Source organism: Bombyx mandarina, chromosome 22 (assembly GCF_030267445.1).
Source record: "Bombyx mandarina strain Sakado chromosome 22, ASM3026744v2".
Taxonomy (NCBI): Eukaryota; Metazoa; Arthropoda; class Insecta; order Lepidoptera; family Bombycidae; genus Bombyx; species Bombyx mandarina.
In genome coordinates, this window is record NC_143228.1 from 13,641,665 (window position 1) to 13,663,026 (window position 21,362).

At 36.9% G+C, this 21,362-nt stretch overlaps 1 protein-coding gene and 1 long non-coding RNA gene across 2 annotated transcripts in view; both read right to left on the minus strand.

The window, feature by feature from the left end:
- Nucleotides 1-18,391, minus strand: part of LOC149500382 (uncharacterized) — an 80,625-nt gene extending 62,234 nt beyond the window's left edge. The window contains exon 1 of the long non-coding RNA XR_016325037.1: nt 18,256-18,391. This is a non-coding gene — a long non-coding RNA (uncharacterized LOC149500382). The remainder of the gene's footprint in view (nt 1-18,255) is intronic.
- LOC114250496 (uncharacterized) lies at nt 278-13,399 on the minus strand. Its single transcript, XM_028184391.2, has 9 exons — nt 13,266-13,399; nt 5,769-5,860; nt 5,034-5,098; nt 4,377-4,489; nt 2,819-2,898; nt 2,016-2,095; nt 1,125-1,287; nt 809-915; nt 278-424 (listed from the first exon to the last, which is right to left on the minus strand). The coding sequence occupies exons 1-9, from the start codon at nt 13,278-13,280 to the stop codon at nt 342-344; spliced, it is 798 nt and encodes a 265-aa protein (XP_028040192.2). The 5' UTR covers nt 13,281-13,399; the 3' UTR covers nt 278-341.
- Nucleotides 18,392-21,362: the final 2,971 nt, after the last annotated feature.

The window sequence follows — 21,362 nt, forward strand, 5'->3', positions numbered from 1 at the left end:
CGACCTTCTGCTATTGACATTAAAATTTATTTGGGTCATTTTAATCTATCGGCGTTAGTCATTTTCTACAACTAACAAAAGTTCAACAACTGTATCTTAACAAATCTCATAAATGCTTTTAGTTTTGTTTTTTATCGTTTCAGTAGCAAATTACTTCCTCATTCATTAAAGTTACCCAAGATTTGTATAACTATGAGAGTACACCTTCGGTTGGGGAAGCCTCTGTGTTATTATATTCTTTTACGTTCAGATAATTTCGTTGAAATAATAATCTATATTAGTTTTCCAATTTTATTTCGCAAACCAGTAATCAAGTTTCTGTTCATAACAAAACAATGGAATTACGCGTTCTGTGATTGCGCTGGACCGCGTTGTTCTGTTTCTTTGGCATTTGAAGTTTGGCTAAGTTTTTGCTCGTTCGTTGCTGAAAGAAAATTAAAAATATCCTCAATTAGTAACAGTAGTTTACTAATACTATTATGCTAGAAAATATTATTATAAATACATCGGATTCAAACAAAATCGATATGTGATGAGTTACAGATTGCCCATTATATGTATGATGTAGGATAGGTATAGCACATAGGAGAAGCTTCTGGAAGATATTGGTCACAGTTAAGAGACAAGGTTGTCATGACTCTATTCCCTAAAACACAAAAAGGTCTGAAGCTCATTAAAAATTCGGAGGATTTGTACAATTTAAAATCATCATACTCAAAATTCAACATGAACAGAGGTCAATAAAATTTATCACCGACAAATTTTGTGGTATCCATTTTGTATTAAGTTTGTCACAATGATTAATTACCGCTGGTGGTTTTGTCCTTGTTGACTGGAGGTCCTTGAAAGCCGACGACTTGGGCAAGTCTTACCATTCCCCTGTTCTCGTCAGAGCCTTGTAACACGGGGGCTGTCCTGCGAATCAAATATCCAAGATATTTTAATAAAGTCATCTAGAAATTTCAGACTTACCAATAAATTGACTGCGGAAATAATTTGAGCGTGTGATGTCGGAGTACGTATATGATATCAACCATGTTTGTTTTGCTTGGGTTCTTCAATTTAAAACTTTTCTTTTTCTCATTTACGATCAATCTTATATTAAAATTTAAATGTGGTCTTACTGATAAGCAAGGATGGGTTGCTGGTATCCGAAATATTGGTTCGGGATCAGAGGGGAGCCCAGTTGTAGACCAGGGTTGGGCTGTGCTCCGGAGACCGGGCGGGAGTATATCGTTGGCGATACGACTTGACCGGTCGGATCTAAGTATACAGCATTTTGGTACCCTGAAATTGTTATGTTCTAATTTATGATCACCATAATTTTGTTTTAAACAAGGTGATGGACTTAGTAAAAAACTTTAATAAGTAGTTACGTTTTTTTTAACTAATTAATAATGACTTCCATTCACTATAGACTAGTTTTCGACTCTTTTGATTTTAGAATCGGTTTATTCCCATCTTATAGATATGTTATATGTATAGGTAGGTATGCTTAGCCGCTTTGGCTGCGTTCAGTAATAAAACAAATGGAATTTCTTTAGTGTTTTGTTTGTTTATAATGTTAGACACGGTTATGCAGAGCTCGAACATTACGGATTGTTGTTTAAAATTGGCGTCTGTCACTAGATTTGAATCTCAGCCTAGTTATAACAAAGTTGTCTGTTTTTGTCAGAGTCATGAGATGATTGCCATTTGATTGGTAACTAAAATACCCCAGCCATCACAATAGGCTTCTTACTGGCTACTTACTAATACAATCCTTTTTTTTATTGCCCTTGTAGGCAGACGAGCATACGGTCCACCTGATGGTGAGTGGTTACCGTCGCCCATAGATCACAATGAATGGCCAAGCCGCTGCTTACCCTGAACATATCTACAGTTTTTGTAATTTAAATAGATTAAACCCTAGGCCGTGTCTAGTTCTTTAACAAACTCTGAAATCGATGTTGTAAACAATAATTGGACATGCTTATACGAATACGGGAACGTTAAGGTCTAAGTTATTTTGTTACCGTTAGTCGGGAAGCCGGCGTTTCCTTGTGCAGCCGCTGCCACGATGTAGACAGGTTGGTAACCTCCTATTGTACCGGGTCTGAAACGATTTAGAGAAACATGTTAGATTGAACTTTGATTTGGAGTAGTACTGTTTGTTAGTACATCTATATCTATATCTATATATATAAAAATGAATTGCTGTTCGTCAGTCTCGCTAAAACTCGAGAACGGCTGGACCGATTTGGCTAATTTTATTTTCGTCTTGAATTATTTGTGGAAGTCCACAGAGGGTTTAAAAGGTAGATAAATATGAAAATGCTCGGAATTAAATAAAAGTAACAATTTTGTTTTTCCTTTGATTTGTCCCCCGTCGGATGGATTCCTTTTGTTTGTTTTAAGTTTATTTTATACAAAAGCTTAGGTCTTTTATTTATCGATTGTGGCACTACGAACCAAACCCGCAATATTATAATTTGCGTAATTACTGGTGGTAGGACCTCTTGTGAGTCCGCACGGGTAGGTACCACCACCCCGCCTATTTCTGCCGTGAAGCAGTAATGCGTTTCGGTGTGAAGGGTGGGGCAGCCGTTATAACTGTACTGAGACCTTAGAGCTCATATCTCAAGGTGGGTGGCGCATTTACGTTGTAGATGTCTATGGGGTCAAGTAACCACTTAACACCAGGTGGGCTGTGAGCTCGTCCACCCACCTACCCGTGCGAACTCACATGAGTTCCCACCACCAGTAAACTGACAAGATGTCCTACCCCCAGTAATGTGGTACTACACTTACTTTGTATTTCTAGATAAATGATTTTTACCTGTATCCCGGAACCGGCATGTGTACTATGAAAACTCTCTGTCCGGGCAGTAGACCAGGTATATTAGGAGCTACTGGCGTCTGCAATCAATCAGATTCGGTTACGAAAATCTTTAATGTGAATAAAATGAAAACGCGTTTCGCGCTCAATAATTTTAAACGTCACCTTACGTTTACATAATATAATAAATTAAATTGTGTGTAACAAATTTTGTTCATCCAATAATTTTATAAATATATGAGTCGACTATTATCAAAGCCGACAATATGTGACTTTTGGAGAATTATTGGTAAATCAGAAAAACGAATTATTGACTTTGTATTCCATTGGCAGTCACAAAACTCTTCTGAACGACATCTTAGATAAATAACAGGTTAAGTTAATACTTTATTTAATGCAGGTTTTGAACCGTATTCTTTGAAGGAGACGATTGATATTAATTTTTTTTTTTTTTTTTTATAAAATTAGCCGGATACATGTCCATTGGCCGATTGATATTCAAATCAATCTGTATTGCCATATCAATAACATTTTTTTGTCCAAATGCACCTTTGATAATAGACGACTCATATAATGTTTTATTTTATTTACATCGAAATACACTTTAGCTTAGTAAAACTATAGCACAAATTGAGTTTCTCTATAAAGAGAGACAACATTTAAAGCTATTGCTTCACCACTATTTTTATATTTATTATATTTCAATATTTCAAAATGCTTTTATATTTTTAATGTTCCTTCTTCTGATGTTTCAATATTCGAAATTCGATTTATGTCATCTTTATAACATATTAACCTCTTTTAAGATTAATCGTAAAGAGGTTACAAATATATAAATATACAGTGTTTTTTACGGATGTTCCGTTATAACTACCGAACCATGCATCCGATTGACTTGAAACTTGGTATCTATGTAGAAAATACATGTACTTAATGGATAGGCTAATATTTATATGAGTGTTGGACTCCCTACACCAGTTGCGGGAGGCATTAATGATGAGAATCTTCGTGGGGATGAGAAATAATAATGTCAATTTTAAATGGCCAGCGAAGCGGACGGGTACAGCTAGTCATTTTATATATTTGTAATACAATCAAATATGTTCTTTCCTGGTTTTTATTTCTCTAGTACTTGGACTGTACAAACAGAAGAGAGACCACGGCTTAGACAGCTTGAATTTATTAAATTTATGTTATTTAAATAATGGTCCATTAAAACAATGCGGACGTAATCATACTATTTATTTATTCTGCATAAAAAACGACTGAAAATTTTGAAATGAGATATTATGTTAAATGTTAATTAAATTATAATCAGTGTGTGGATTGGGAGAGGCCTATGTCCAGCAGTGGACGACTGTGGGCTGTTGATGATGATGATGAAGATTATAAAAACTATCTTTGTGCGAAATTTCATTCCAATCCATTCAGGCGTTTCACGGGTTCGACTAGCCAACATTCAAACATTTATTTAACTAGTTTTAAATAGCTTTGTTACTATTATACGCAATTAACTATCTAATTAAGTCTACAGCTAAATCAAGTTTCCGGCCTTAACCTGTTGTGGAGGTTGCTGGGGTAATTGAGCTCCAGGTATTAATTCCACTTCGCTGTCCGGTTCCAAGGTCTCAAGTCGCGAAGGTGCATTTTCGTGGTTAATGTTGCCGTTTCCTGAATATAAAAATAAATAGAATTTAAAAAAACTATTATTATTAACACTGTTATTAACTATTATTATTAAAACTATTATATGAATAGTCGTCGTTAAATTGTCAAAGTTGTTGAAATTATCGTGGTCTGAAGGATAAAACGACCGGTGCAATTGCTCACGATCGACTTCCACGCTGAAGGAATAACATCGTGTAATAAAAAACAAACCCGTAAAATTGTAATTTGCGTAATTACTGGTGGTAGGACGTCTTGTGAGTCCGCATGGGTAGGTGCCACCACCTACGTGAAGCAGTAATGCGTTCCGGTTTGAAGGGTGGGGCAGCTGTTGTACTGTAAAAACTGAGGCCTTAGAACTTATGTCTCGAGGTAGGTGGCGGTATTTATGCCGTAAGTGTCTATGGGCTTCGGTAACAACTTAACACCAAGTGGGCCATGAGCTTGTCCACCCACCTAAGGAATAAAATAAAAAAAATGTTTAGTGGCTTTTTGCTTGGGTTTGGTTTGGGATTGAAATGAAATTATTCCATTAAAACTCGAAATTTACCTCGTTTTTGTTGTGGTTGCTCGTAATACTGTGCCGATTCTGGATTCTCCAAATAATAATCGAGTCTGAAATATTAAAATTAAAATTTTATAGCTCTTACACTGTACCAGGGGTCTAGCCAGAGTGGTATCCACTAACGTTAACCGTTATAGGACAGTACAATGGATTGGATTTAAGATGGACTACGTGACTTTGCGTTGAATTATATCTATATCTCATATCAGTGTAATAAATAAGAGTAAAAATAAATAAAATCAAACAATCAAAAGTCAAGCATCAAACAATCATCCTCGCCGGAAAATTACAAGTTCAGATTAAAATCGCACTGCCTTGCACAATAATATGGCTCCTACGATATACCTAGCTGTACAAGTTGCTACTTATTTCGTATTTACTTGCATATTTTTAGTATTTATTTGTATTTAATCGTATGTAAGTGTATCTTATATTGTATTTATTTTTCACATGTGTATATAAGTATATATTTTTATGTAAGTTTATAAGATATAGCATCGTCTAGTTTGCTTATTCCTCTCCCTGCAAGGTTGTCTGGAAGAGATCGCTTTCAGCGATAAAGCTGCCAATTTATGTCACCGTCTATTATTTGTTTTATATTCTTACTATGTAGATGTGGTTTTAAATAAAGAGTTATATTATTATTATTATATTATTATAAAGTAAATTATGTAAGCGTTAATGCAATGGACTGCGTTTGGAGTTACCTCCTAAACTTACGTGTTTATCTGCGCCTGAGCGTGCTGTGGGTAGCCGTGCTGGTGGCCCGGAGGCGCAGCACCTACCGCTATGCACACTGCAGCTAATGTCAGCTGAAATACATTGCTATTTCAATACCTCAGGAAAATATATTATCCATTAAACATATATTTTTTAAATATACAAACTGACTCTTGATTTTTTTTATTGCTTAGATGGGTGGACGAGCTCACAGCCCACCTGGTGTTAAATGGTTACCGGAGCCCATAGACATTTACAACGTAAATGCGCCACCCACCTCGAGATATAAGTTCTAAGGTCTCAGTATAGTAACGGCAGAAATAGGCAGAGTGGTGGTACCCACCAGTAATTACGCAAATTATAATTTTGCGAGTTTGATTTTTATCACACGATGTTTTTCCTTCACCGTGGAAGTCAATCGTGAACATTTGTTAAGTACCTACATATTATTCTATTTCATTAAAAATATTGGTCCTCCTGCGGGATTCGAACACCGTTGCATCGCTAGATACGATTGCACCAGACGTCTTATCCTTTAGGCCATGACGACTTCTTGACCACGTTTATGTCTTATTATTAAATTTGCGTATCTCAATGATATCATGAAATAAACGCTGTTGTCCACATTGAGGTTTACGAACAATACGAAATATAATAAATAAATATAATACTTATACTTGGTATGTTGCTAGTAACTGTCTATGTCGGTTTCAAAATTAAATGCTGGCTGGTATTCGAGGAATCAGATCTCGAGCTTCATTTTTTTTAGAAATTTTTGTTTACAAGCATAGCATAACCTTAACAAACATAGGCAAAGCTTATTTTAGAAATATTTCAATATTGACAACAATTATACAGAATAATCGATATTCGCACATCTCGATTCACGAATCGATACAGCTTCGTTGATTTTAATTGTAATTCTAGAAAGCGTGCCGCTGAGGACCTTCGACCTAGTCCTCTGGAGACATCTGTATTTCACTCATGCAGTATTACCACATATCTTCAACGAGTTTTGATTGATTTATAGTATTTGATATATTGCATACATCGGACTCTATATGATAAAAACATATTATGTTTATAAATCAGATGTCTAAAAACTTATTGTATTTAGAATACCTATTGCATTGCATTGCATAGGCGACCTCATCGAAGAAGTCTAAAATCGATCTCCACTAATTAACACAAGTTTGGAAAAAGGGTTTATTGTCCAAAATAATTTAGAAGTCCCTGGTAATTTGAAAGATTCATTTTCTGAAATAGTAATTTGAAAAATTCGTCTATTCACTACTATATTTGTTTAATCTATTGATTTGTTTATGTCTTGTTATTAACTTTTGCGGTGATTTAGGTGGTAAGGACTATTCTTTCTATCCGTGATCACGGTGCTTTTAGCAGCTCCGAAATATCGAAAGTTTGTTGTAACTATAAATTCTAGTATGAGCCGGTTAAATTAGATGTTGTTTTTAATATTTATGCTTTATTTTACACTAAATTTTTACCAAAAAAAATTTGTATTTTAAAGAACATCTAAATATGTAGTTTGTTGACAGTAAGCATTATCTATTAAGAAAGATAGATATGGGAAGTATTAATATTAAATAAATTAAAAGAAGAGACCAAAAAAAACCTTGTTTGTTTTTATAAAAATAAACATCATCTATAGTCGACATTTTCTAGTCTAGTCATTTTAATTAAATCATAAATTATAATACTAAAATTTTAATTTGTCCATTAGTCAACAGCAACATTTATTTATTATACAAATGCCATTAAACTTACAGTAATAGTATATAGTTTTAATATAGTATCGTGGAAATACATTTTCAATATGTTTGAGGGAAATGTGCAGAGCAAAAAAAATTAATCTAAAATATATAATTTAAAATATATCTAATTTACTGGTGGTAGGACCTGTTGTTAGTCCGCACGGGTAGGTACCACCGCCCTGCCTATTTCTGCCGTGAAGCAGTAATGCGTTTCGGTTTGAAGGGTTGGGCAGCCGTTGTAACTATACTGAGACCTTACAACTTATATCTCAAGGTGGGTGGCGCATTTACGTTGTAGATGTCTATGGGCTCCAGTAACCACTTAACACCAGGTGGGCTGTGAGCTCGTCCAACTATCTAAGCAATAAAAAAAAATTATGTAAATAAATGATGAAACAGCATTTTTTTATTCGTTGCTTAACGAACTTTAACTTAAACCTAGTTTCCCTCATCATATATAAAAATAAACATTACTATAACGTATCGTTGTATGTTGTTCGCGTAGGTACTACTTGCATATATTAACACACATTAATACGTAATTTTGTTTGTTTGGCGCCCATGGTGTATGTCATCTTATATTATTGCATAAACGTTCAAACCTCTTTGGACTTTGCAATGACCTGTACAATTGAGGATCATGTCATTAAGGAACTGTTTAGAGTTTAGCGTGTTCCCGGTTTTCACTTATCCCGGATTACTGTTAATCTGTAATTATTTACCAGATTTAAAGGTTGTATTCACATTAGCGTGAATACATTTAACAAATAAGTAAATATTTCCAACAAACAAACAGTCTGACAAAGCTTAAAAAATCTGCGGCTTGAACTCAAGGATACCTTTGTTTTCTTGTAATGTAACTCAACCACACATTTAATTATAGTAAATTAAAACTTTTTTTATTGCTTATATGGGTGGATGAGCTCACAGCCCACCTGGTGTTAAGTGGTTACTGGAGCCCATAGACATCTACAACGTAAATGCACTACCCACCTCGAGATATAAGTTCTAAGGTCTCAGTATAGTTACAACGGCTACCCCACCCTTCGAACCGAAACGCATTACTGCTTCACGGCGGAAATAGGCGGGGTGGTGGTACCTACCCGTGCGGACTCCCAAGAGGTCCTACCACCAGTGATTACGCAAACTATAATTTTGCGGGTTTGATTTTTATTACACGATGTTTTTCCTTCACCGTGGAAGTCAATCGTGAACATTTGTTGAGTACGTATTTCATTAGAAAAATTGATACCCGCCTGCGGGATTCGAGCACCGGTGCATCGCTACACACGAATCCACCGGACGTCTTATCCTTTAGGCCACGACGACTACTAAACATCATTGGTTATCGGGGTTGTAGATATCACACCATGAATGTCGTTCACTCACAAACTTAATTACATACCTACATAACAACTTGGACAAAACGTGACCCTAAATATAAAATAGCGTATATTTCAAAACATTCCTTCAGAGTCACAGAAGTAAGTGCGTTGATCCCCAATATAAAAATACTGTTAAAGTTGAATAAACTCTATTTTTCGTAGAAGATTCTTATGTTCATAGTTCTAATGGTCGCTAACTTGCAACGTTTAGTTCTGAATGCGAAATTAGCTCGTAATAATTCCTATTCGTGTAACATTTGAGATTTTAGATAATGCACGACGTTATATTATAGTTAATCGTCTCGATTCAAAGCGTATAATTAGTTTGGTTTTATTAAAAGATGCCTTACACAATCATGTTTTAAAATACATAATACGATGACAAACGTTTACATTAACGTATTACTGATTTATATTCAATGAATTGAAGCTTGTATTGAAAACAAAACGAGAAAACAAAAAGCCCAAAAATGGTGAGTTTTGTGAGTGATACACTAGAAGAATGTACACACCAAGCGACTCTATATTATCAGCGTTTAAATCTCGCAGGCAGTTCTTTAGTCAGTTTTAAAAATTCCTCATTTGAAGATTTCCTGACTATATAGATGCATAGCGTCGCCACGATGATAATAATTGATATTTTTCTGTACACTGTCTCAAAGCATATCAAATTAATGAAACAACCGTTAAAACACACAGGGCTAAAATTATCATCCGACATTGAACTTTCTAATTATGACAAGAAAACATATTTTTGAACATCGTTATGTGGATCTCACTCTTTATTCATCATCCGAGTAAATTTATAATTTATATAAATATATACATATTCGTACGATCGTTTATTTCCTACACATAAAGATGATTTCGTAACTCGTATATACTCAGCCTCGCTCAATTTAACACAAATCCCATGGCAATTTGATTGCGTTTGACGGAAGGAAGGTGCCTGCTTATTAGTATGTCGCTGTCGTTTGAACCTTCACCTACATGTGTGGCCGTAGGAATAATATGACGCTTGCAATTGTCTCATACGTAACTTTAATTGGATAGGTGTGTGCCCGAATTAAAAAAAAAAAAAACGTACTTCAAGCTATAACTGAAACCGCGGACCTATATTTACGCGAAGAAACTATTTCTCTGTTTAGCAGAATTTACCACCGAAGACCAGGCGAGAAATTCAGTGGACTGCCCCAAAAACTATTAAATATACGTGTAAATTATCATAATTCCCATAAGTTATTACTCTTGTCCCTTTGGTTCCCGAAGGTCCCAAAGCCCGATAGAGTGAACGTTGACCTCGTAGCAGATGAAGCTTTTTTTAGTGACGTCACTAATTATTTTGTCGTAAGTAGATGTCGCTTATGATTGTAGTAAAGGAAAATATCTTCTACAGTTGTGTACTGTACTGTCTTACCCAAAGTAAATACTATGAATATTTTTCTTCCAGTAACGAAATGTATCCATTTCACTAATTTCGGATCAAATTTAACAATGCACTAGGTAAGAAAGATATGACGGGGGCGCGTACTAGTGTTTTTTTTTTGCTTAGATGGCTGAACGAGCTCACAACCCACCTGATATTAAGTGGTTACTGGAGCCCATAGACATCTACAACGTAAATGCGCCACCCACCTTGAGATATAAGTTCTAAGGTCTCAGTATAGTTACAACGGCTGCCCCACCCTTCAAACCGAAACGCATTACTGCTTCACGGCGGTGGTACCTACCCGTGCGGACTCACAAGAGGTCCTACCACCAGTAATCACGCAAATTATAATTTTGCGGGTTTCATTTTTATTACACGATGTTATTCATTCACCGTGGAAGTCAATCGTGAACAATCATCGTATCGTTAAAGTCACTGAAGTGACTGATGATAATGATAGTATTTTTCTCAGCTTTCGCGAGTCTACGACATAATTTAAATCATTTATTATTATTATTATTATTATTGGGTCTGCATGATTGAGAGTGCTCTGTGACCACAAAAACTGTATATATATAAAATTAAAATAAAGAAAATAATATTTGTCGGACATTGATACCCTTTATCGTATTCACTGTTTTATTGTTTTATGATTTAGGTAAGGCCTAACTCAATTTCAAGGCTGTTAAAACGCTTACGTATCTCTGTATGTAAATCAGTTTAGTTTAGTTTCCTCAAGCAAAAGGATACCATGAGAACAATTCGGAATACAAGACCTGTTTGAACAGATTCTCCTATCTATTTCGTGAAATCTGTTGAAGCTACAAACATTTTTATGAGTAGTTTTGTTAATGTCCAGTGAACGAACAAATATCTTGTTTGATGTTTTGTGAGTCATAACGTTTGTCTTCAACATAAATGTTTTCGTGAAGAAGTCAGAAAAATACAATATATTGTATTTAAAAAAAAAGTTTATTGAAATCGATGTAAGCTTTGGGTCTTTTTATTGGCGTGCATTACTGAGATCCCGAAAAACCTATCAATAGATCAAAGTTCTCATCGTAATGATTTGTAGTTGTACCACCCTTCAAATCGGAACTCTTGAAAGCAAGCCATCTACGTTTTTGATACCGAGTACAGTCTTGTACTAGATTTATAGGTTAAAGAGAAGAAAAGTAACTCGATAAGAGATTTTAATAGTAAAAATTTTTACTTGTTATAAAGAAATAAAATAAAATAAAACCTACTCCAACAATATAAAATGAGACTAGGTAGTCGAAGTCAATTAGATTCTGCAAAACTCAAATGAAAAGTGTCATCCATGTTTTCAAATAAAAAAGGATTATCAAAATTGGTTCATCTAGAAAAAAGTTCTGTAATAACAACACACATAAAAAAAAACTTAGTGAAACTATTCCTCTTTATGAAATAAGTCAAAAAGAAGCTCCTATATCAGATGCTTAGAATATCGTCTTCACATGTTCTATCACTTGGACTTTAGCTTTACCAAACATAACCATAAATTGTCCGGAACCTCCCATACGTTGTGACATTATTACGACAAATTGTGTCACACGCACGCGAGCAGGTGCACTCGTTACAAAACTGAATGCTTCTTAAATTGTAGTTTCCAGTAATTATATGGGCACCGACTCAAGTGGCACTTGCGGTAACAGCTTGCGAAATCTACCAGCATATTTCCGGATTGCATGTTTTAATGTCACTTTATTCGGACTGCATCTATGACAATCAATATGACACACGCCCTGGTTCCTACAATAAAGTTTTCCTTAGTAATGTTGAGTTTGATTTTAGTCATTAAACTCAAGCGTTAACAATGATTCTTTTTTTTTCTTCTAATATTCTAGTTGCAGTTTTTAAATGAGTTACAAATGCTATATGAAATTTATAGGAAGCCCTGAAATAGTGAAACAAAAATGCTACTCCCACTGATGATACGAAACGCAGCGTGAACCCTAAGAAGATCTGCTAAGAGTTTGCTTGTTTAGGAATTAATTTACGGTTTTGATTTTACTGGTAGGTACATAACAGCTTTATTTAATCCGCTGGCTTGTTTATGAAAGTATTACTGTTATAACAAAATGAATAAGAGAAAAATCGTGGAGTACTACTTAAAGGAGTGCACCTAGCCAGCAGCTAAAACAAGATCAATTGAGACTATAAGTTGTTTGAAGATATGAAAAATGTGAAGGGTATCTCTCGAGACAAATAATACTAAAAGTAATCTTCCAAAAATGATATGCTTAGTAATGATTTTAGTAATACAATTTGCCCATGTGAATTTAGCTACACAATAGTAGAAGAATAAGAATGGGACTTTTATTCGAAAAATCGCCTTTAAACAAATTGATTATTATTTATTGTTTTTCTTGTTGGTTCAACTTAAGAATAATTCTAGAACAATAATTTAAAATAAATATTGTTCAAAATTGGTTTTATAAATAATGATATTAAGAATTTTTGACCATATCTAGTAAAATGGCGGGAGTAAGCCAAATCCAATTACATTAGTGCACTTTACAGTCATCGTAACTTCGAAAATATTTTCTTTGAGTCTGTGTGAATAGAGAAACTTCTACTGAAACTTTTCGTTTATGAGAAATCATTTTTGACATATTGACAGAAATAAAAACGGGATTCGTCCTTAATTAAATTACCAATTAAATTTAATTTAATAGTCAGTAAGTAAATTCGTCCTCAATACCCCAATTAAATTTAATTTAATAGTCGGTAAGTAAATTCGTCCTTAATACCCCAATTCAATTTAATTTAATAGTCAGTAAGTAAATTCGTCCTCAATACCCCAATTAAATTTCATATTAAATGAAATTTAAGTAAGTAAATTCGAAATTGGATATGCTACAAAAACAAATTTATAAAGAGAACTTACGAAAATTCGCGCCATATTTGTTTGCACACACACGAGTGACGCTGTAAACGTCGCGCGCTCGCTACTACGACAAGGTAATGGATGCGCCGACACGCGCTCGCTCTTATATCATCGCATCGCATCGTTCATTTATCGAGAGTTAGGCTTTAAGGGTAATTTCGCATGGAAAATATCTAGAAAATTAAATTAAAACCATGGATATTACGCATTTGGGGACATCAAATGAATTACTCAATAAGAAATAAAATATATCGTTGACAATAAAACCTGTAGATGGAAAACACTGTTGTAATGGTCGTCTTTCCTTAAAATTCCCCGCGTGGGTACGTTAAACACAAATTCTTTGTATTGACGTCTATATTTTGTGATAATTATCTATTGCTATTTAAATCGCTAATGTATGTAATTCCTGTATTGCATTTGTTTTAATTCGTTCGTACAGTTTGGAGTTCTTAGCGTGAATTATGTCACGTTTTTTGAGATATCTCTGAATTCTATGTTATATAATAATAAACTAAATAAACATTTTTCATATCTATGTATTTAAACGTCAGGGTTTTCTCACTTAATTTTTTTTATTTTATTTGTCGATTTTAATTAGTCATTAGTTGTTAGATATGCACCTAATTTTGTCTTAGTTTATCCCTTAAAATTTCCTCAACTTTTTCCTTCCTTTATCTGTGTTGAATTAATATTCTCGTTAAATTGTTGAAAATTTTAGTAAATTTTGAAATTTGTCCTTTTTAGTTGTAAACTTGTGTTATTTATATGTATATTTATATTACTAGGTTTTGCCCGCGACTTTATTCGCGTGGAATAGCTACTTTGGCATAACGCTAAATTTTACCCGCGACTGCATTTACGTAGAAAGTGTAGTATTTTTAGTAGGAAAAAAGTAGTATTTTTGAAAAATAGAATGTTAAGGAGCTATTTAAAGTACCAAAATCACGCTTTTTAACCGACTTCAAAAGAGGAGGCCATCATATCGACCACCGTTTTTTATCTATGTATGTTCACCGATTTCTCGAGAATGCTTGAACAGATTCTGATAATTCTCTTTTCTATTTTTTGTTCGAAGGGGTAGACTTCCTGGATTGTCCTGTAATCATCAAGACCTGATGATGCGATCCTGGAGAAATCCACAAAAATCTATAATTTTCTAAGCCTATCTTGAAATCATTTGCGTGTTTCTTGTTATTGTTCTTATTCGGTGCTGCCGTGCACCGGCCGGCCGACGCCTTGTACATTAATATTATGCGCTTGATCATTATTTTGCTGCAATGTTATTTTAAAACTGCGATATCTTCTCATACTCATTAAAATACTCATATCGAGATACTCATTAAAATCAAGTGTGGGTAAATTTCTTTAAAATTAAAATGTTAAATGTAAAATTGTAATGAATAACGTATTTATTTGGATAAGGATTAATATCATCTTCATAAAAACACCTTCACAAATAATGCTTTATTTTAGAACAAATTTGGTTAGCATAAAAAACGTTATAATGAGCCAACCTTAACATATAGACATATGCTGTCGCAGACTTTTTTTTAGATATTTTAAGGTGGAACAATTCTGTCATACATTATTTTAGCGACACTAACCGTTTCTGCAGCGCACGCAGCGGAAGCTCTCAAAAGGGAAAAAAACCCCGATTTTGAAACATTCTTTATTGGTGCTCTTATTTTAGGGTGATATTATATATTATAATCTATAGCCTTCCTCAATAAATGGGCTATCTAACACTGAAATAATTTTTGAAATCGAACCAGTAGTTCCTGAGATTAGCGCGTTCAAACAAACAAACTTCAGCTTTATACCTTAGTATAAATTAATTATTCTAAACTTAACTTCCCGTAACCAGAATGATATTCGGCATGTTTTTCATAAGTTTAATTCCATCTGCATTAGTATGCTTTATTTGGAGCTCTTTGAAATTATTACAGCAGAAAAAAAAAGATAACAGAACGTTTTCTCTTTGTATTTATTACTTTACAAACAAAGTTAACGTAAATTGATTCGTTTACATCTCTAAGAATTATTAGAATAAAGAATACTGTCGATACATAAAGGGCCATTCATCAATACACGGAAACAATTACCATTAATTATGTATAAATTGTGTTGTTGTGTAACAAGGGGTTGTATGATGATAGGTAGGTGAGTCAAAACTTTGGAACATGTCCAATATCTAATGCGGTTTTAACCGGTAGTAACAGTAAATAAAATGCTTTTCGTGTTCAATTATATATTTTTTTCCTTTTATTTATCCTGGCCATCTCTTGCCATTAGTAATTTCATCCTACTACTACTACTATCTACTTCTCCGTTGGGTGTAGAAGTATCCTTACTTTCTGATTTCCTACAAAATTTAGCTAAAGTCTTCAGGTATATGAATTTTATCGATGACTAGCTGACCCGGCAGACTTCGTAGTGCCTCAATCGATAAATTAAAGACCTAAACTTTTGTATAAAATAAACTTAAAACAAACAAAAGGAATCCGTCCGACGGGGGACACATCAAAGGAAAAAAATAATGTTATTTTTATTTAATTCTGAGCATTTTCATATTCATCTACCTTTTAAACCTTCTCTGGACTTCCACAAATAATTCAAGACCAAAATTAGCCAAATCGGTCCAGCCGTTCTCGAGTTTTAGCCAGACTAACGAACAGCAATTCATTTTTATATATATAGATATCCGGTTTGGACATTGATCAGAAGATGCGTAAATATATATCCTCGTTCAACTCAAAAAATGACTACGGTTTTCCTAATTCGTAACCGGCTAGTTCCGAATTTAAGTTAAGTGGGATTTGTTGTTATTTCACATGGTAACACCATTCGGCATATTTCTTTCTCTAGAGTCTAGGAAAGCCACTGCTTTAATTCAGTTGAGACTTCAGTCTTCTCTATTCATTGGTTAGCCGGACATTTGTGCAAATAAAATACTTATGAAAAAAACAAATTGAATGGAAATTCCCTTTGCTTACGTTCTAGGAAACAAAGTGTTGGTAAGGTGCGGTGTGAGTTTCTTTGAAGAGTTCACTGAGTCATTGTCACAATAAATTCTGTTGTGCGCTGAACATTTCTTTGTCACCGTAAATCACTAAATACTACTTCAATGTCAGTGACCTCGAAAAAAAAAAATAACTTGCTTTTGGAGTTAAATTTTTGGCGCTGAATTGAGCTGTTTGCGGAGTTATTTGTACTTTTTTTTTTATTACGCTCGTAGGTAGACGATCATGCGACCCACCTGATTGTGAGTGGTTACCGTCGCCCATGGACTTCAGCAATGCCAGTGACAGAGCCAAGCCGCTGCCTACAACTAAGTAATCTCCACAGCCCTCGTTTGAAGAAGGATATGTCATAATGCTCGGGAAACACGTGGAGGGAAGCTCATTCCAAAGCCGGATGTTATGTGGCAGAAAATACCTCTGGGAACGCATTGTGGATCAACGCAGTGGCTCCATGTAGTATGGATGAACTCTACTTCGGTGGCGGGCGGTGCGATGCTAAAAACGAGATGATGGAATCATCTCAAACAATTCCTCAGAGCACTCCCCATGGAACATACGGTACAAAATACAGAGAGAAGCGAAATCCCACCGCAGACCCAGAGGTTCCAAACGATCCAAACAAATATCTATGGAAAAACAAAGATTGCTTTACATACAGTATTGTTTTTAACATTTTATTGTTATTTCATTTAAAAGGCTCGTTGGAATTGAAGGACAGACAACAGGTCAAGGGCGGCTGCTTCGCGAATGCATCTACTACCGGATCGGAATCACGAACCACTGAGAAGATCCCGCGAGAAAATTAGGGGGCTCTTTACTGGTGGTAGGACCTCTTTACTGATGGTAGGACCTCTTGTGAATCCGCGCGGGTAAGTACCACCACCCCGCCTATTTCTGCCGTGAAGCAGTAATGCGTTTCGATTTGAAGGGTGGGGCAGCCGTTGTAACTAAACTTGAGACTTTAAAACTTATCTCAAGGTGGGTGGCGCATTTACGTTGTAGATGTCTATGGGCTCCAGTAACCACTTAACACCAGGTGGGCTGTGAGATCGTCCACCCCTTTAAGCAATAAAAAAAAAACTATGGGTTAGGTTTCGGGTTGCACTCTTTGACGAGTTCGACGAGTACGGGTACCAGGGTCCCTATGCTTGCTCCTAAGGCTAGAGCTGTTGGCATCGAATAGCAGTGTTATAGGGAAATTAGTCAAGACAGGACGTCTCACTTTACTGCCGTCAATTGGAAGACGAGCTCACTATCTACCAAATCAAAAGATTACCGGAGCTCACACAAATAGATCCCGTACTACATAAATTCGATTTATAAATTGTGCAAGTTTAATTTTATTAATTTCTTATTTTAAACCAAGATAGTCTTAATTATAAAATGCTTTAAAGTGCAACAATAATATAGATTCGTGGCTTGCATTATAAATAAAAATAAGTAAAAATGCACCGACATGTGCATCATATTATACATATGTATAAATACTAACCGCAGATATATTAGATATACCCATTATATTTTATATGTGGCCTCAAAAAAAAAAGTAAAAAGAAATCAAAAACACCACCTTAAAGCGAAGCAATTTTAAAACAATCTTCGTAAACAGAATGACTAATGCATTGTATGAATCTAATGTTAATTACAAAACATTCCTGGAATATTGCATCAGAATTATTAAAGAAAAAAAAAACTGTCACAAATAAAGCATTTTACGCTTTGCCTTGGATCTTAATTAAAACGGTAGTAAGCTACACGTGGTATACATATTAGATCGTCCTAACCGTAAACAAAGTTGGGATTTAAAATATTTACGCTACGCAGTATGACAGTGGTTTTGTATTTATTTATCAAAGACCACAACAGCATAGTAAACTTGTTTTTTTTTCTCCTACCTATGCTGATAGCCTTGAGAGGCTATTTCAGCTTCACCCTAACGTGTGTAGGTGAACTCACGGGGCTCAAACCGGAGTGTTGCTAACACTGACCCTAGCAAGAGCAGTGCTTCGCAGAATCTACCACCGGATCGGAAACGCGACCCACTGAGAAGATCCGGCGAGAAACTCAGTGGGCTGTGTCTGTGGGTTAATTCGCTTGTCGAGACCTTCGTCGCAAGCGACGGGTTTGACGAGGACGGTGACTGGCCAATTTGATAAGAAATGATATTCTGTGTTTGTCTGCGTAGCCGTGTAAAAGACTAAATAGCATACATAGAACAGTATACGCATTTCAATATTGGAACAACGGTCTGAAATTGTTCATTAAACATAGATAATGTATGTATAAATATGTGTCAGAGTTTTTTTTATTGCTTAGATGGGTGGACGAGCTCACAGTCCACCTGGTGTTAAGTGGTTACTGGAGCCCGTAGACATCTAGAACATAAATGCTGCTACCCACCTTAAGTTATGAGTGCTAAGGTCTCAGTATAGTTACAACGGCTGCCCCACCCTTCAAGCCGAAACGCATTACTGCTTCAGGGCAGAAATAGGCAGGGTGGTGGTAACTACCCGTGCGGACTCACAAGATCCAACCGCCAGTAAGAAGTGGTAGTTATGTTACTTTATGCTATGTTAAAAGTTTGCCAGAGTGTGCGCAGTCTGAATAGAATATTTTATTTTTTTAATTACACTTCTACACCACAAGTAATCTATAGTTTATAGTACAAGTAAATAAATTGCATGGGTGGTATCAATTGCTTCTGCCGCAATGCAGTGCGTTAGGGAGAACGGTGGGTAAACAAACCGTATAGTATTGAGACTTCTTGTTTGAAAGCGCGTGGCGAAATTCATGCTTTGATGATGTCTATGCTGGAGTAAATACTTAACACCAAACTGATCGTGACTTCCGACTGCCAGTTGAAAGCAAGTCGTCGTGGCCTAAAGGATAGGACGTCCGGTGCATTCGTATCTAGGATTGCCCGGCGTTCGAATCCCGCAGGCGGGTACAAATTTTTCTAATGAAATACGTACTTAACAAATTTATTGTCCAGGATTGACTTCCACTGTGAAGCAATAACATCGTGTGTTAAAATTAAACCCGCAAAATTATAATTTGCGTAATTACTGGTGGTAGGACCTCTTGTGAGTTCGGACGGGTAGGTACCCTAGGTACTACCTAGGCCTATTTCTGCCGTGAAGCAGTAATGCGTTTCGGCTTGAAGGGTGGGGCAGCCGTTATAGCTATATTGAGACCTTAGAACTTATATCTCAAGATGGTTGGCACACTTACGTTGTAGATGTTACTTAACACCAGTTGGGTTGTGAGCTCGTCCACTAATATAAGCAATTAAAAAAAAAGCTAAGTTAAAAAAAACCATTGTGCCCATTTATTATAGGTGTAGTTTTTAAATACTGAATTCGATTTTAAAAATATACTAATTCAAAATATACAAGGCGCCTGTTGAATTAGTTATATTGTAATTCAAATGATGTTATTATTGTATACTATTTTATCATCAGGCAAACACATGTCATTTCCGATAGATGCACCCGTCACGTGCGGACGTGCTCATCGTCCACTCGATCGCCCGGTCTTTGTTCGCCCGGCTTTTGTTAGCCCGGCCATTGTTCGCGCGGCCTGTGTTCGTGATACATCTGCCGACCAAGTGTGTTTCCTGGAAGCTTTTATTTGTTTTGTTTTAGTTATTTTTGTGTTCGTGGAACATTTGCCGACAAAGTGTTTTCCTGCAAGTATTTATTTGTTTTGCTTCTTTTTGTAATTTCTGTTTTGTTGTGCTTTTTCTTTGTCCTGTAGTACTCGCGCCGCATTGCCACCTGTGTTCAATAGAACCGCTCAGGTCCGAGAAGTTGGGGCCTCGCCGCAAGGCGAGTGTTTTCAAGACCCGGGGCCGCCCCACCTGGGTACTCAGCGATCATGGACGCTGTATTCGTGGAATTCCTCCGACTTCGTCACCCACAGCTCGCCTCAGAGTTTCTGGCTTTCAAGGCCAATCACACTGCGAGCTCTCTCGAAGACTCCGCCGTGCTCGCTGCTCCTGCGTCGCCTGTACCTGCGTGCAAAGCGTCTACATCGAGCACCGCAGCCTCCGTCGTGCCTGCCGTTCCCGCGTCGCCTATACTTGCGAGTAAAACTACTGCGTCGTCCGCCGTAGCCACCGTTCCAGCAGCGCGATCATCCGCGGCCTCCGTCGCGCCCTCCAAAACTCCTGCTTGTAGGTCACCTGCGCCCGCCTCCTCGTCCTCCGACTCTGACTCGGAGATGGAGGTCGACCTCGCCCCCGCCTCATCGACGGATGGATTCACCCTGGTACAAAAGGGTAAGAAGCGTGCCGCGGAGTCTCGAGCTCTCGCGGCCGCTAAAATTAGCAAAGCCGCGAACGCGTCGCGCCCCCGCCCTCAGACTCCCGTTGCGCCTCCAGCCCGTGCCACTCCGTCGCCGCGCCCGGTGGCGCAATCTAAAACTCAGACCCCTCCCCCGGTTATCCTTCAAGAGAAGGCAGCTTGGGACCGAGTTTCCCTGGCCCTTAAGGCCAAAAATATTAATTTTGCCAGCGCCCGTAATCTCGCCAACGGGATTCAAATAAAAGTAACGACACCCGACGACCATAGGGCCCTCTCAAGTTACCTCCGAAAGGAGCGTATAAGTTTCCACACTTATACGCTCCAGGAGGAGCGCGAACTCCGCGTTGTCATACGTGGAATCCCGAAGGAGCTAGATGCCGATCTCGTCAAGGCAGATCTGATAGAACAAGGCCTACCAGTAAATTCCGTGCACCGCATGCACACCGGCCGCGGTAGGGAGCCATACAATATGGTTTTAGTCGCCCTCCAGCCTACCCCCGAGGGTAAGCAAATTTTTAACATTCGGACTGTCTGTAGGCTCTCCGGTATTGCCGTCGAAGTCCCCCATAAAAAAGGCACTCCTAGTCAGTGCCATAACTGCCAACTGTACGGGCACTCTTCCCGTAACTGTCACGCGCGCCCCCGATGTGTTAAGTGTTTGGGCGATCACGCCACGGCCCTCTGCGCTCGCGACCAAAAAACCGCGACGGAACCGCCTAGCTGTGTCCTGTGCCGAACACAAGGTCACCCCGCGAACTACCGTGGATGCC